Genomic DNA, 15,238 nt, shown 5'->3' with positions numbered 1-15,238 from the left:
GCATTAAAACGTGTGTAATATAAGAAATGAATCGCCAGTCCAGGTTCAATGCAGGATACAGGAAGCTTGGGACTGGTGCACTGGGATGACCCAGAGGGATGGTATGGGGAGGGAGGTGGGAGGGGGATTCAGGATGGGGAACACGTGTACACCCATGGCGGATTCACGGTGATGTATGGCAAAACCAATACAATATTGTAAAGTAAAAAAAAAAATTATAATAATTAAAAAAAAAACCCCAAAAGCATCAATTCTTCAGCACTCAGCTTTCTTTATAGTCCAACTCTCACATCCATACATGACCACTGGAAAAACCATAGCCTTGACTAGACGGACTTTTGTTGGCAAAGTAACTTCTTTGCTTTTGAATATGCTGTCTAGGTTGGTCATAACTTTTCTTCCAAGGAGTAAGCATCTTTTCATTTCATGGCTGCAATCACCACCTGCAGTGATTTTGCAACTCAAAAAGATAAAAGTCAGCCACTGTTTCCACTGTTCCCCATCTATTTGCCATGAAGTGATGGGACCAGATGCCATGATCTTAGTTTTCTGAATGTTGAGCTTTAAGCCAACTTTTTCACTCTCCTCTTTCACTTTCATCAAGAGGCTCTTTAGTTCTTCTTCACTTTCTGCCATAAAGGTTGGTGTCATCTGCATATCTGAGGTTATTGATATTTCTCCCAGCAATGTTAATTCCAGCTTGTGCTTCTTCCAGCCCAGCGTTTCTCATGATGTACTCTGCATATAAGTTAAATAAGCAGGGTGACAATATACAGCCTTGACATACTCCTTTTTCTATTTGGAATCAGTCTGTTGTTCCATGTCCAGTTCTATCTGTTGCTTCCTGACCTGCATACAGGTTCTCAAGAGGCAGGTCAGGTGGTCTGGTATTCCCATCTCTTTCGGAATTTTCTTTCTTTTTCATTTTATTGTGATCTGGTTTATTGTAATCCACACAGTCAAAGGCTTTGGCATAGTCAATAAAGCAGAAATAGATGGTTTTCTGGAACTCTCTTGCTTTTTCAATGATCCAGTGAATGTGTTCAAGTTTTAAAAAATTTAGGTCTCTCTGTGTTTTCATTTATTTTAATGTTTATCCTATATCTTATGAGTTCTGGAATTGGCCATTTTGTACTGCAGATCTCTCAAAGTATTATCTTACTTATCTATAACTTCTTTAAAGGAAAGGGAAAAAAGTCTAAACTTCGTATTTTAAAAAGTCAAAAATACAGAGTTCAAATGATATAAAATATTGAAGAGAAAAAACTATACCAAGACAGTGTAAAAGTGCCAAAAAATAATGAAAATAACATCAAATTTATTAAGCAGCCTAATTTCCTAAGCAAAAATTAACAATGTTAAGATATTTCATCTCACACTAGTATCAACAAAAGTCAAACTCCTTATTTTGTTCGATCCTGGCTTGCTGGCTTCTACAAACTATGTAAGTATCCCAATGAAAATTTTTTCCTCAAAGTAATTATTTTGATGAATTATCCTATGACTGCTCCCCCAATTCTTTTTTTAAAAAATCCACTTTAATTCTAGCAGAGGATGCACGTAGCAAAGTCCCAACTGTGGTTAGACAGCATTCATCTGCATATATCAGCTAGTATAAAGCTTCCCCTCTGCACCCTCCCCATCCGCACCTAAAAACCCCATTCAGCTAGTCTCCAACTCTTCCCGTTACCCATATCCATGCTGTACAATATTAAGCATGCCTGTCTCACCCAAACTAGATCCTTGTGGCATGCTCTAATTCTATTAGCAAGATTATACTTACAGGATATTAATATATAATTCATAAAAGCCATTCTCAACCTCCCCACCCCAGCTTTCAAATATTATACTAAACCATGCACCCTTCACCACTTTTTTTTCTATTCAAAAACTAAAGCCATTCAAAATGAAGCATTTTATCTACCATGTTCTTCAATCACTGAAGCATGTTTCTCCCTGCTTTGAATCAGTTCAGTGTAATGTATTTCAAAAGAGACAAAAAACTATAAATACAATATAAAAAAAAAGAAAGAAAAAACTACAAATACAATTTAAGCCTGAATGTTAATATGTTACGTGTGTGTGTGCACAGAATGAATTTTGTTAACCGAGCAAGTACTTATGCAAAACAATTACACGCAAGAGCCACTGGTAAAACTATGCTTCAGTGACTGATGAACATGGTAGATTAAGTAGTTCAAATGGTCTAATTTATGTGTAACTGGAGTCCTACAAAAGAGGCAAGGTGCAGGAAAAGCTTTCTAAAGAAATAAATATTTTATAAAATCTGTGAAATGCACAGATTCATGAAACCCTGTATACTCCAAATACAAAAACAATACACCAATGGATCCAAAAACGACAGATGGCAAAATCAGTAGATAAGACCTTTTAAAATAACTATTATAAATATGGTAGAGGAATTAAAGAAAAGCACCTAACAAAAGGAGAAAAATGGAAGACAGAAAAAAAAGAACCAAAAGAAATTCTAGAGCCAAAAAATGCAAGAGCTAAAATGAAGTATTCTCTTGGTGAATATAACTAATTCTAATTTGCATAAGAAAATACAAATGTTAAAGAAGTTCCTTATATTGTAAAGAACATAATAAGAATGTTAAAGAAAAATGAAACTAGAGGGAAACTGAAGAGCACCAAAAGTCATAAATATGACTTTTTTCTTATTGTTTAACTTCTTTAAAATACAACAGACTGCTGGGTATATCCATTTAGAAATCTTATAAGTTAGTATGTCTAAAATTGAATTCATTAGATGTTTATTCAACTATTCATATCTCAAATAACTCTTGAATCCATCCTACTTTTCTTTGGCTCCATACTCATTACCCAAATTACTACAGCAGTAACTTTCAGTTCTTCTTTTCTCCAATTTATTACCTATACTTCAGCCACCAAGATTTCCATAAAGATGAAAGAAAGAGGAAGGAAGGAAAGGAGGGAGAGAGGAAATAAATTAGATATACCATGCAAACAGATACACCATGTAAACACTAATTGCAAGAAAACCAGAATGGGTATATCAGTACCAGAAAAATCAGACTTCAAAACAATGAACAGTAACAGGAGAAAATCAGACATTTCACAATAACAAAAGGGTCAATTTATAAGAAAAATGTAATTTAAAAAGTGGCTATGACCCTCATACCAGAGCTTCAAAACACCTGAAGCAAAAACTAGCAGAACTGAAGACCCTCACACTGAGTCAGTCAAGCCAAAGTAACAAGTCTATTATAGCTTCTATCTAATAACTGAAAACACTGGGCAGAATATAAAAAGTTACTACCTTAGGACTGTTTTTGTTTTGTTTTGTTTTGTTTTAAAGCAAATAACCATAGACAAATTGGAAAGAGAAGTCTAAACCTGAAGGACTACCAGTATAGTACTGAATTTCCTTTTATATTTTTTCATCCTTTATATCTCATATTTGATCTAAGGGCAGCCCAAGTTGCAGAACTGTGCAGTGAGCAACAAAACTGTGAGAGAAATCCAATATCTGGCCAAAACAAACAGAAAAAGGAGTCCTTGTAAACCACAGAGTGTTTGGGGAGTTATACCATTTTTCTCTCTCTCTCTTTCTTCTCTCCCAGTTCTACCACAAGGCCAGCCCCAGTGATAGAGCTGCACCACTGTGTGTGTGTGTGTGTGTGTGTGTGTGTGTGTGTGTGTTGGGGGAGCATGGGGTGGGGGGTGGGGAGGACTGTGTGTGTGAGAGAGTGTGTGTGTGTGTATGTGTGTGTGTGTGTTGGGGGAGCATGGGGTGGGGAGGACTGTGTGTGTGTGTGTGTTTGTGTTGGGGGAGCATGGGGTGGGGAGGACTGTGTGAGTGTGTGTGTGTGTGTGTGTGTTGGGGGAGCATGGGGTGGGGGGTGGGGAGGACTGTGTGTGTGTGTGTGTGCGTGTGTGTGTGTTGGGGGAGCATGGGGTGGGGAGGACTGGGGGAGAAAATAGAGCATCTACAACTCCAGGGAGAAGAAAGGAAACCTCTCAGTAGTTAAAATACCCAAGCAAGGGGCAAGGATCTTGTGGTTCAAAAAAGAAAAAGGAGGCCTCTGCTATTTTTTTCTTTCTTTTCTCTCACCACCCTGTCCTAAAGTTGACTCTAGTCATACAAGACCACATAACAGTACAAAGTAACAAAAATTCTAAGTAAGAAATCCATTTTTCTACTTAGGGAAAGAAGGAAAATGAGCCCCAAGAAGCCAAAGAGTATGGGGGAAACCGTGAGGAGGACAGTTGGAGTAGACAATCCCCTAATTCTGTGTATGAACTAACATAAATCTTGGGGTTCACCACCATGCTATACATGTGTGGAACAGACCAAAGAAGCATAGCAAAGGTTTTAGAATTGACTGACTTTGGAACCAGAAAGCAAGACAGAACTTGCAGTCTGGATGCAACCAACTGGATTGCCTGCTAAAATAAAATCAACATCCTTCAGAGGATTTTTACCTGGAAACACAATCTCAAATGTAAGAATCAGAAAGTCTGGGGAAAAATTCCACTATTTAACAACAACAACAAAAAATCAAACAAAGGTGACCAACTGTCAAGAGGAAAAAGCAATCAACAGATACCAATCCCCAAAAGATGCAGTTGCTGGAAGCATCAGAAAAAAACTTTAAAACTGGTATTATAACCACGCTCTGTGGCATAAAGGTGAAAAAATTCAGAATGAATGAAAATATTAAAATCTGCAGCTGAGGAACAGAAAATATAAAAAGGAACAAGGTAAACTTAAAACAAGAGAGAGAGAATATCTAAAATTAAAAATTCACTGGATGGGCTCAAAAGCAAGGAGGTAACAGAACTAAGAGTCAGTAAACTGGAGCACAGATCAACAGAAATTTTCTAAACTAAAGAAGAGAGAAAAAAGATTGGGAAACAATGAAGAGTCTTAGGAATTGTAGGAAAATGTAACAGTTTTGTTGTGTTAGGGGAAAAGACTATGCACAAAAAAAAACTTCCGAATTTCATAAAAGATGTAAATTTACAGATTCAAAAATCTCAATAAACATCAATAATGATAAATTCAAAGAAAATCATCCCCATATAATCAAACTGCTGGAAAATGAAAATATTAAAAGTAGACATAGAAAAACAGCATGTTACGAACAAGGGAACAACAAATGATTCAAATGACTCAGATTTCTCATCAGAAACTATGGAGAAAAGAAGACAGCAGAACAACATCTTTACAGTACTCAAAGAAAACAACTATTCAAAGAACACTGACTGCGTCACAGAATTCCAGGGGTTAGGTACATCAGTGGAGAGAAAAGGCCTACACCCTGCCCAGGGCCCGTTTTAAGCAGATGTGTTACAACTATCGGGCTCAGACTTAAAATTGTGTGCAATTTTATTTTAAGGTTCAAGATTTCCAGAACTATTGATGATGACAAACATTTAACTTGGTACTCACTTTGTGCCACACATTTTATTAATACAAAATACTTTCTATGGATGATACAGATGGTATCATTTAAGCTTCTGAATCCCTATGAAATTGTTTCTATTTTAACTCTACTTTACAGATGAGATAACTTACCATTAGAGAAGTTGAATAACTTGCCCAAGCCACAGACAGAGCCTGGATTTCAACCCAGGTCTGAGCTCCAAATATGTCTTAATCTCTAAAAAAGGTCTAAAATTGAATGAATTAAAAGCAAAATGAAGTATATTCTGCTCTTAATTATAGAGAGTATCAGCTCTTCAAGGGAAAGAATTGTTCTATCCTTCTTCTATTCCCAGGACTTTTAACAGTCTCTAAAAGACTAAATACTCAATAATACACCAAACAAATCAATCAGTAAATAAATAAAATTTTTTAGAGTTAGTGATCCTTTCAGCAACCAAGTAATGGCAAACACACATCTCTGGACACCACCTGGATCCTATTCTATCCACAACTAAATGTATCATAACTGCAGCCACCATGTAGACAAAAACTCATGATGAGTGGAAATCCTGGGTTAAGGAGGCAAATATTTTTTAGCAAGCCAATACTTTTAGACCTAGTAAAATCACACACCACTGCAATAAGCTAGTATCTTTATAAATATAAATTCAGTTTTATACAAGTCATTTTTCAATTCTATTATCCCTTCCTCAGCAGGAAGATGCAAAGAGTAACAAAGAGCATGAAAGAGAAGACTCATTATGTAACCAAAGAGTATTTTAGTAAATTGCCGAAAACTAGCAAAAATTCCCTGTACAGCTGAATCCAAGTAGCCAGTATATACAATCATCAAATGACAAAAACCAAAAAGTTAACCAATAAGTTAAACTGACGATGTTTAAACAAAAGCATTTATCTATTCAATTTTATCACTGGCAAACTACATATCTTTAATACTCACTTCAGCCCATTTAAATATAGACACTTTCCAGGTAGTTCCTTACCATTCAAGTTAGGGGTTATTTTAAATTGACCACAAGAATTCTCTTAAAAACTGCAACTATGAAGAGGCAGCTGAAAAGTCTCCTCTTAGTTCTTTCAGGCTACTGTATAACAAAATACCACATGGATGGCTTACAAACAGACATTTATTTCTCCCAGCTCTGGATGCTGGGAAGTCCACGACTGAGGCTCTGGCAGATGGCTGTCTCATAAGAGCTCACTTTCTAGACAGCATCTCTTTGCTGTGTCCTCACACTGCAGGAGGCACAAGCTAGCTTGTAGCACTTTGGCCTAGATTTACATTTAGCCTACATAAACATTCAGAAATGGATCTGCTGCTGCTGCTGCTGCTGCTGCTGCTAAGTCGCTTCAGTCATGTCCAACTCTGTGTGACCCCATAGACGGCAGCCCACCAGGCTCCCCCGTCCCTGGGATTCTCCAGGCAAGAACACTGGAGTGGGTTGCCATTTCCTTCTCCAATGCATGAAAGTGAAAAGTGAAAGTGAAGTCACTCAGTCATGTCCAACTCTTGGCAACCCCATCACTCAGTCGTGTTTGACTCTTCACGACCGCATGGACTGCAGCCTACCAGGCTCCTCCGCCCGTAACATTTTCCAGGCAAGAGTATTGGAGTGGGTTGCCATTGCCCTCTCTGCAGAAATGGATCACACGGCCTTAAATCAATTGGGATGCTATCTCTTCTGCAGAGTGACTTAGTGAGGAATCTGAATATAACCAAGACCAGCATGTATTGATTCATGTCATTCCCTTGACCACAACAAAATGGTTCAGTTGGTCCAATCAGAGTAAAATTCACAACTTTTTGTTCCATGGTTAAAACACCAGAGCCTTTCTCTCAACCACCAGGTATAAACAAATCATTTACCCTTACTTATCAATTTCTGCTGCTAACTAGCCATGACATGGAGAAGATCAAAGCTGAGTAGTTTACAAAGAAATATTACCAGAGCCCAGATCAAACCACACCTCCAGTGTTTAAAACAGTAGGAGTTGGGTTGAGGTGGGTTTGCCTTTTCCTGATCCAAAATCATTTTCACTTATAAGGCTGGTATTCCTACTATAAATTCTACTTATTCATGCATGTATTTATCATTTATTATACTGTAATAAACACTTTTACAGTATTATTACACTGATGGAGTTGATATGCTATTTTACTTAGAATTTTCACAAACTATAAATTAAAATAACTGTATTTAAACTGAATAAGAAGGCACAGCATATAAAAGAATGTGTATATTAATTATTCTTTGATACCCAAGAATTTATTCATTTGTTAAGCATTTACTGAAGATCTACTATACTCCAAGTCATTGTTCAGTCACTAAGCCATGTCCAACTCTGTGAACCCATGGACTGCAGGACACCAGGCTCCCCTGTCCTCCACTATCTCCTGGAATTTGCTCAAATTCATGCCCACTGAGTCGGTGATATTTTCCAGTCTTCTCATCCTCTGCCACCCGCTTCTCCTTCTGCCTTCAATCTTTCCCAGCATCAGGGTCTTTTCCAATGACTTGGCTCTTCACATCAGGTGGCCAAAGCATTGGAGCTTCAAAGTCTTTACAATGGACGTTCAGGGTTAATTTCCTTTAGGATCGACTGGTTTGATCTCCATGCAGTCCAAAGGACTCTCAAGAGTCTTCTCCAGCACCACAATTTGAAGCATCAATTCTTCAGAGCTCAAACTTCTCTATGGTCCAACTCTCACATCCCTACATGACTACTAGAAAAACCATAGTTTTGACTATACAGACCTTTGTTGTTAAAGTGACATCTCTGCTTTTTAATACGCTGTCTAGTTTTGTCACAGTTTCCTTCCAAGGAGCAAGCGCCTTTTAATTTCATGGTTGAAATTAATGGGTAAATTGAGTACCATAGTAAAGTGAGTACCCAGACATAGTACTAGTTCTCAAGCAACACTGAGACTGATTTTACAGGTAGAGATACAAACAGAAGCTTAAGAACCAAAGTGGGAACTCTCGACCAGAACTGTAAAGTTGGTGGCCTTGATCTTAGAAAAGTAAGCTAATAAAATTTTCATCATCAGTATTTCTCTTACAGTTTCCAAGAGTTCAATACAGTACCTGTATTTGATGGATCCAAAATTAACTGAAGAGATGGCTTATTTGTTTGCCTGGCTGAAATATTTCCAAATGAATGGTCTGAAATCTCACTGGAACTTGGACAATCAACAGGAAGGCTGCTTTGCCCCTTCTCCGAATCTCTCAAAATCTCTTCCATGGCTTTTTCCAGTTGTTCATCACCATTAGAAACTATCTACAGACAAAGGAAAACAATTCCTTTCAATCATAATATGGTTCTACTACTACAAAATACTGCATTTCTAGAACATATTTAAATTTAAAAATAGTTACTGAATACCAAGAATTAGTTGTACCTAATTTCATGAGATATAACAGAAAATTCTGAGTTTAAAAAACCAAGAAACAATAGAGGACTATTAGTTTCAGAAAAGGATTCTCCAGAAAAACCCAAGGCAGTTTCCAACTATATTTGGCCTAGGAGCTTACTTAGAGATTTTCGGGGTTTTTTTCTTTTTTTTACCTTTCAGTAACACATTCTAAAAATCAAGTAATCCTAAATTTATGTGTTTTAAAGAGAAAAATTGATAAGTTTAAATAGACAATATATAGTGTTAATATCATTTAAAAGGTCATATTTTCTGTTATCATAACATAAATATGTTTGTGATTTCTTTACAAATTTTGCTTGAGCGGCCAAGGAGTATCGGTAATTTCCTTATATTTAAGTTGGCTGACCTTTTTCTTAAAAACCAAGTGAGACACACCAAGCATAAGTAAATAAATGCCTTAAGCACATTAATGTGAAAACAGAGTTAAATGAATTTAAATAGCTATTTATTTAAGTATACATAAGAATTGATGCTTTTGAACTGTGGTGTTGCAGAAGACTCTTGAGAGTCCCTTGGACTGCAAGGAGATCCAACCAGTCCATTCTGACGGAGATCATCCCTGGAATTTCTTTGGAAGGAATGATGCTGAAGCTGAAACTCCAGTACTTTGGCCACCTCATGCGAAGAGCTAACTCATTGGAAAAGACTGTGATGCTGGGAGGGATTGGGGGCAGGAGGAGAAGGGGATGCCAGAGGATGAGATGCCTGGATGGCATCACCGACTCGATGGACGTGAGTCTGAGTGAACTCCGGGAGTTGGTGATGGACAGGGAGGCCTGGCGTGCTGCGATTCATGGGGTCACAAAGAGTCGGACACGACTGAGTGACTGATCTGATCTGATCTGATTGACTATTTTAATGAAATTATAAAACTATATATCCTCAACATAATGTAAAATGATTACTTAACCATCTAATTTTTACAAATTAGATGTAAAATTTTTTATTAGATTGATATTTTATTAGATTAACATACTAACATACCTTTGTATCATAACTAATACTAAATACAAGTCATAAATAATATACAGCATTTTAGGCTAATTCCTTTCTCCCTATATCTAGAAGGTGGTTATGCAATTCCCATAGATATATACCTGGGTTTGTTTGGTTTTATTTATAAATAAGAAAACAGTTTTCATTTGGTCAAACATCATACATATATCTGTTTGCAATAAAAAACATATATATATCAAATACATACCTGAATTGGTACACAGCTTCAAAGAAAAGACTTTTTTTGATAACTCAAACGTTATGCTGCCTAACAAAAATGCAACATAAAAATGAAAAATAAAAAGGACCACATCTAAATAAAAACTCAATGACTAAAATTACAAAACCTATACTTAAAAAATATTCAGACAAGTGTTAATCACACAGATGAATGCTACAAGCTGACTTAAAGCATAAAAATCATAAAGCAAAGTCTCTCAAGTGAAAGTAATACATAACTACATATTTATATAAGTAATTTTTAAAACCCAGCAGCAGTGAGAGAGACAAAAGTATCCAGATAAATTAAACTGCTGTAAGATTTAACCATTAAGTCTAACTTGCCAATTATCCTTTCTCTTCTTTTTTCCCTCCTATTTCTTATTTCTGAATTCTAAAAGATAAACAACCAAAAATAAAAAAATTTAAAAATAACAAACCTAACAATTATGTCTCTGGATAAATCAAACATTGATTCTATTCTCAAAGTGAGTACTTAAGAAAAAACTTTGGATTGTATACACTTCCTAAGGTAAGTTGCACCTAGTTAAAAAGAATAATTTAAAATAATATCATTTGTAGAAAAGGAAAAAATACCTTCAGTTCAGGTTTTTCATCATCTTTTGTAGAAGTATCACCTCCATGCTGAGGAACCAAAACAAATTCTTCACTGTTGAGTGTAGTCACAGAATCCGATGACCCACTAACCTTCTGTAATGAAGCTCTGACCTCCATTTCAGTTCTGCAAACTTCTCTTTCCACATCCACCTGGTCAAAACCAAAAAGATTAAGAAAAAAACTGGTGAATAAAAACATGAACTATTGAGTACCAGGATCAATTTTGGGGGGGCCTTTAAACATGGTTCAGGCAAAGAATTCTGCTGGCTAGATAATCATCTCAAAACTAGGAAGTCTACCTTCTTGGACTGGGCCACATAATAGAGATGTACCCTGAGTTTCCAGACTAAACGAACCATATTGTTCTCTGAACACCACCACAAACCTGCCCATCTCAACTAAAAGGATTTACTACTATAAGGCACTCTCTATATTTCTCTGAGAAATACTTTTTGTCCCTTTTATAAATATAGAAAACAAATAAGAAATAAGCTAGAAGTATGTACAAATTCACACACAAACAAAAATACATTCACTGGTGACTTTATAACCAAATCCAAATGTCTGCATAACTTATCTCCTCACACTAATAAGCACTGTACCTTAAAATATTTTTTATGTGTCACTTAAGTTGACAGATTAATACAGAATTCAACATTCTAAGCCATGTATCTTTTCCTTTCCAAACACAAAACCACTTATCTATAGGAAGCAGAAAATGGGGAGTTGGGGCGGGCGTGCCAAGGGGAGCAAAGCTTTATATTGCACTCATGCAGCAGTATTCAAATACTGTGTTCTATATATAGATCTCAATACTGTTTTCTATATAGATCTCTAGAAGCTCAGCTGGTAAAGAAACCACCTACAATATAGGAGACCCCGGTTTGATTCCTGAGACAGGAAGATCCGCTGGAGAAGGGATAGGCTACCCACTCCAGTATTCTTGGGTTTCCCTGGTGGCTCAGCTGGTAAAGAATCTGCCTGCAATGTGAGAGACCTGGGTTCAATCCCTGGGTTGAGAAGATCCTCTGGAGAAGGAAAAGGCTACCCACTCCAATATTCTGGCCTAGAAAAATCTATGGACTGTAAAGTCCATGGAGTCACAAAGAATCGGACACAACTGAGCAACTCACTTTCACTTCACACCATAGAAACTCAACATTCTCTACCACTTCCAGAAACCCAAATATTCACACAACTAAATTAAACTGAACATGTACACTACATAAGAGTCACTATACTCAACATTTGGGGTTACATGAGTGAATAAGGCAAACAAGATGCCTCCTCTCCTGGAGCTTACAGCTTGTGAGGAAACAAGCAAGCAAGTAAGGAAGGAAATCCCAAATCATTCAACAGGCTATGAAGAAAACACAACAGCCCTAATATAACAAAGAGGAGCTGTAAGGAGTAGTATACAGATGACTATAAGGGAGGTAGTAGGAAAAGACTCTCTGAAAGGGAAATATTTGAGCTGAAAGCAGGAAGATTTTAAAAAGGAACCTTAGGTTAAACAATCTGCTCAGCGACAAAGGGGATAATAAGACAGGGAGGTAAGACAAGTTCAGTTTAGTATAGTTGCTCAGTCATACCCAACTCTTTCCAACCCCATGGACTGCAGCACTCCAGGCTTCCCTATTCATCACCAACTCCCGAACTTTACTCAAAATTCATGTCCATCGAATTGATGATGCCTTTAATCTTTCCCGGCATCAGGGTCTTTCCCAATGACTCAGTTCTTGGCATAAGGTAGCCAAAGTACTGGAGTTTCAGCTTCAACATTAGTCCTTCCAATGAATATTCAGGATTGATTTTCTTGAGGATTGACTGGTTTGATTTCCTTGCAGTCCAAAAACTCTCAAGACTCTTTTACAACACCACAGTTCAAAAGCATAAATTTTTCTGCACTCAGCTTTCTTTATAGTCCGACTCTCACATTCATACATGACTACTGGAAAAACGGTGCCTTGACTAGACGGACCTTTGTTGACAAAGTAATGTCTCTGCTTTTGAATATGCTGTCTAGGTTGGTCATAACTTTTCTTCCAAGGAGTAAGAGTCTTTTAATTTCATGGCTGCAGTCACCATCTGCAGTGATTTTGCACCCCAAAAAAATAAAGTCAGCCACTGTTTCCACTATTTCCCCATCTATTTGCCACGAAATGATGGGACTGGATGCCATCACTCTCCTCTTTCACTTTCATCAAGAGGCTCTTCAGTTCTTCTTCACTTTCTGCCATAAGGGTGGAGTCATCTGCATATCTGAGATTATTGATATTTCTCCCGGCAATCTTGATTCCAGCTTGTGCTTCCTCTAGCCCAGCGTTTCTCATGATGTACTCTGCATATAAGTTAAATAAGCAGGGTGACAATATACAGCCTTGATGTACTCCTTTTCCTATTTGGAACCAGACTGTTGTTCCATGTCCAGTTCTAACTGTTGCTTCCTGACCTGCATACAGGTTTCTCAAGAGGCAGGTCAGGTGGTCTGGTATTCCCATCTCTTTCAGAATTTTCCACAGTTTGTGGTGATCCACACAGTCAAAGGCTGTGGCGTAGTCAATAAAGCAGATTTTTTTCTGGAACTCTCTTGCTTTTGTGATGATCCAGCAGATGTTGACAATTTGATCTCTGGTCCCTCTGCCTTATCTAAAACCAGCTTGAACATCTGGAAGTTCACAGTTCACATACGGTTGAAGCCTGGCTTGGAGAATTTTGAGTATTACTTTGCTAGCATGTGAGATGAGTGCAACTGTGTGATAGTGATAGTTTGAACATTCTTTGGGATTGCCTTTCTTTGGAACTGGAATGAAAACTGACCTTTTCCAGTCCTGTGGCCACTGCTGAGTTTTCCAAATTTGCTGGCATACTGAGCGCAACGCTTTCACAGTATTATCTTTTAGGATTTGAAACAGCTCAATTGGAATTCCATCACCTCCACTAGCTTTGTTCGTAGTGATGCTTCTTAAGGTCCACTTGCCTTCGTATTCCAAGATGTCTGGCTCTAGGTGAGTGATCACACCATCATGGTTATCTGAGTCATGAAGATCTTTTTTGTATAGTTCTTTTGTGTATTCTTGCCACCTCTTCTTAATATCTTCTGCTTCTGTTAGGTCCATACCATTTCTGTCCTTTATTGAGCCCATCTTTGCATGAAATGTTCCCTTGGCACCTCTAATTTTCTTGAAGAGATCTCTAGTCTTTCCCATTTTATTGTTTTCCTCTATTTCTTTGCATTGGTCACTGAAGAAGGCTTTCTTATCTCTCCTTGATATTCTTTGGAATGCTGCATTCAAATGGGTATATCTTTCCTTTTTCCTTTGCCTTTCACTTCTCTTCTTTTCTCAGCTATTTATAAGGCCTCCTCAGGCAATCATTTTACCTTTTTGCATTTGTTTTTCTTGGGGATGGTCTTGATCCCCTGCCTCCTGTACAACGTCACGGACCTCTGTCCATAGTTCTTCAGGCACTCTGTCTATCAGATCTAATCCTTTGATTCTATGTCACTTCCACTGTATAATCATAAGGGATTTGATTTAGGTCATACCTGAATGGTCTAATGGTTTTCCCTACTTTCTTCAATTTAAGTCTGAATTTAGCAATGAGTTCATGATCTGAGCCACAGTCAGCTCCCGGTCTTGTTTTTGCTCCCTGTATAGAGCTTCTCCATCTTTGGCTGCAAAGAATAAAATCATTCTGACTTTGGTATTGACCATGTGGTGATGTCCATGTGTAGAGTCTTCTCTTGTGTTGTTGGAAGAGGGTGTTTGCTATGACCAGTGCGTTTTCTTGGCATAACTCTGTTAGCCTTTGACCGGCTTCATCTTGTACTCCAAGGCCAAATTTGCCTGTTACTCCAGGTATCTCTTGACTTCCTACTTTTGCATTCCAGTCCTCTATAATGAAAAGAACATCTTTTGAGGGGGTTAGTTCTAGAAGGTCTTGTAGTCTTCATAGAACCATTCAACTTCAGCTTCTTCAGCATTACTGGCCAGGGCATAGACTTGGATTATCGTGATATTGAATGGTTTGCCTTGGAAACAAACAGAGATCATTCTGTCGCTTTTGAGATTGCATCCAAGTACTGCATTTGGACTCTTTTGTTGACTATGATGGCTATTCCATTTCTTCTAAGGGATTCTTGCCTACAGTAGTAGATAGAATGGTCATCTGAGTTAAATTCACCCATTCCAGTCCATTTTAGTTCACTGATTCCTAAAATGTCAATGTTCACTCTTGCCATCGCCTGTTTGACCACTTCCAATTTGCCTTGATTCGTGGACCTAACATTGCAGGTTCCTATGCAATACTGCTCTTTATAACATCAGACTTTACTTCCACTACCCGTCACATCACAACTGTGTGTTGTTTTTGCTTTGGCTCCATCTCTTCATTCTTCTTGGAGTTATTTCTCCACTCTTTTCCAGTAGCATTTTGGGCACCTACCGACCTGGGGTGTTCATCTTTCAGTGTCCTATCTTCTTGCCTTTTCATACTGCTCATGAGGTTCTCAAGGCAAGAATACTGAAGTGGTT

The 15,238-nt window shown here is 37.7% G+C and overlaps 1 protein-coding gene across 2 annotated transcripts in view; it reads right to left on the bottom strand.

Annotated features, from left to right (window-relative positions):
- RABGAP1L (RAB GTPase activating protein 1 like) overlaps nucleotides 1-15,238 on the bottom strand; it is a 740,636-nt gene that overhangs the window by 655,344 nt on the left and 70,054 nt on the right. For both annotated transcript variants that reach the window (XM_027565384.1, XM_027565383.1), the window contains exons 2-3: nucleotides 10,683-10,853; nucleotides 8,521-8,713 (exon numbers count right to left, since the gene is read on the bottom strand). In XM_027565384.1, coding sequence (XP_027421185.1) covers nucleotides 8,521-8,713; nucleotides 10,683-10,820 — 331 coding nt within the window. In that variant the 5' untranslated portion in view covers nucleotides 10,821-10,853. The remainder of the gene's footprint in view (nucleotides 1-8,520; nucleotides 8,714-10,682; nucleotides 10,854-15,238) is intronic.

The sequence above is a fragment of the Bos indicus x Bos taurus genome, chromosome 16, assembly GCF_003369695.1.
Source record: "Bos indicus x Bos taurus breed Angus x Brahman F1 hybrid chromosome 16, Bos_hybrid_MaternalHap_v2.0, whole genome shotgun sequence".
Lineage (NCBI taxonomy): Eukaryota > Metazoa > Chordata > Mammalia > Artiodactyla > Bovidae > Bos > Bos indicus x Bos taurus.
Note: the sequence above shows the minus strand (reverse complement) of the source record. Positions and strands in the feature narration are given on the sequence as shown.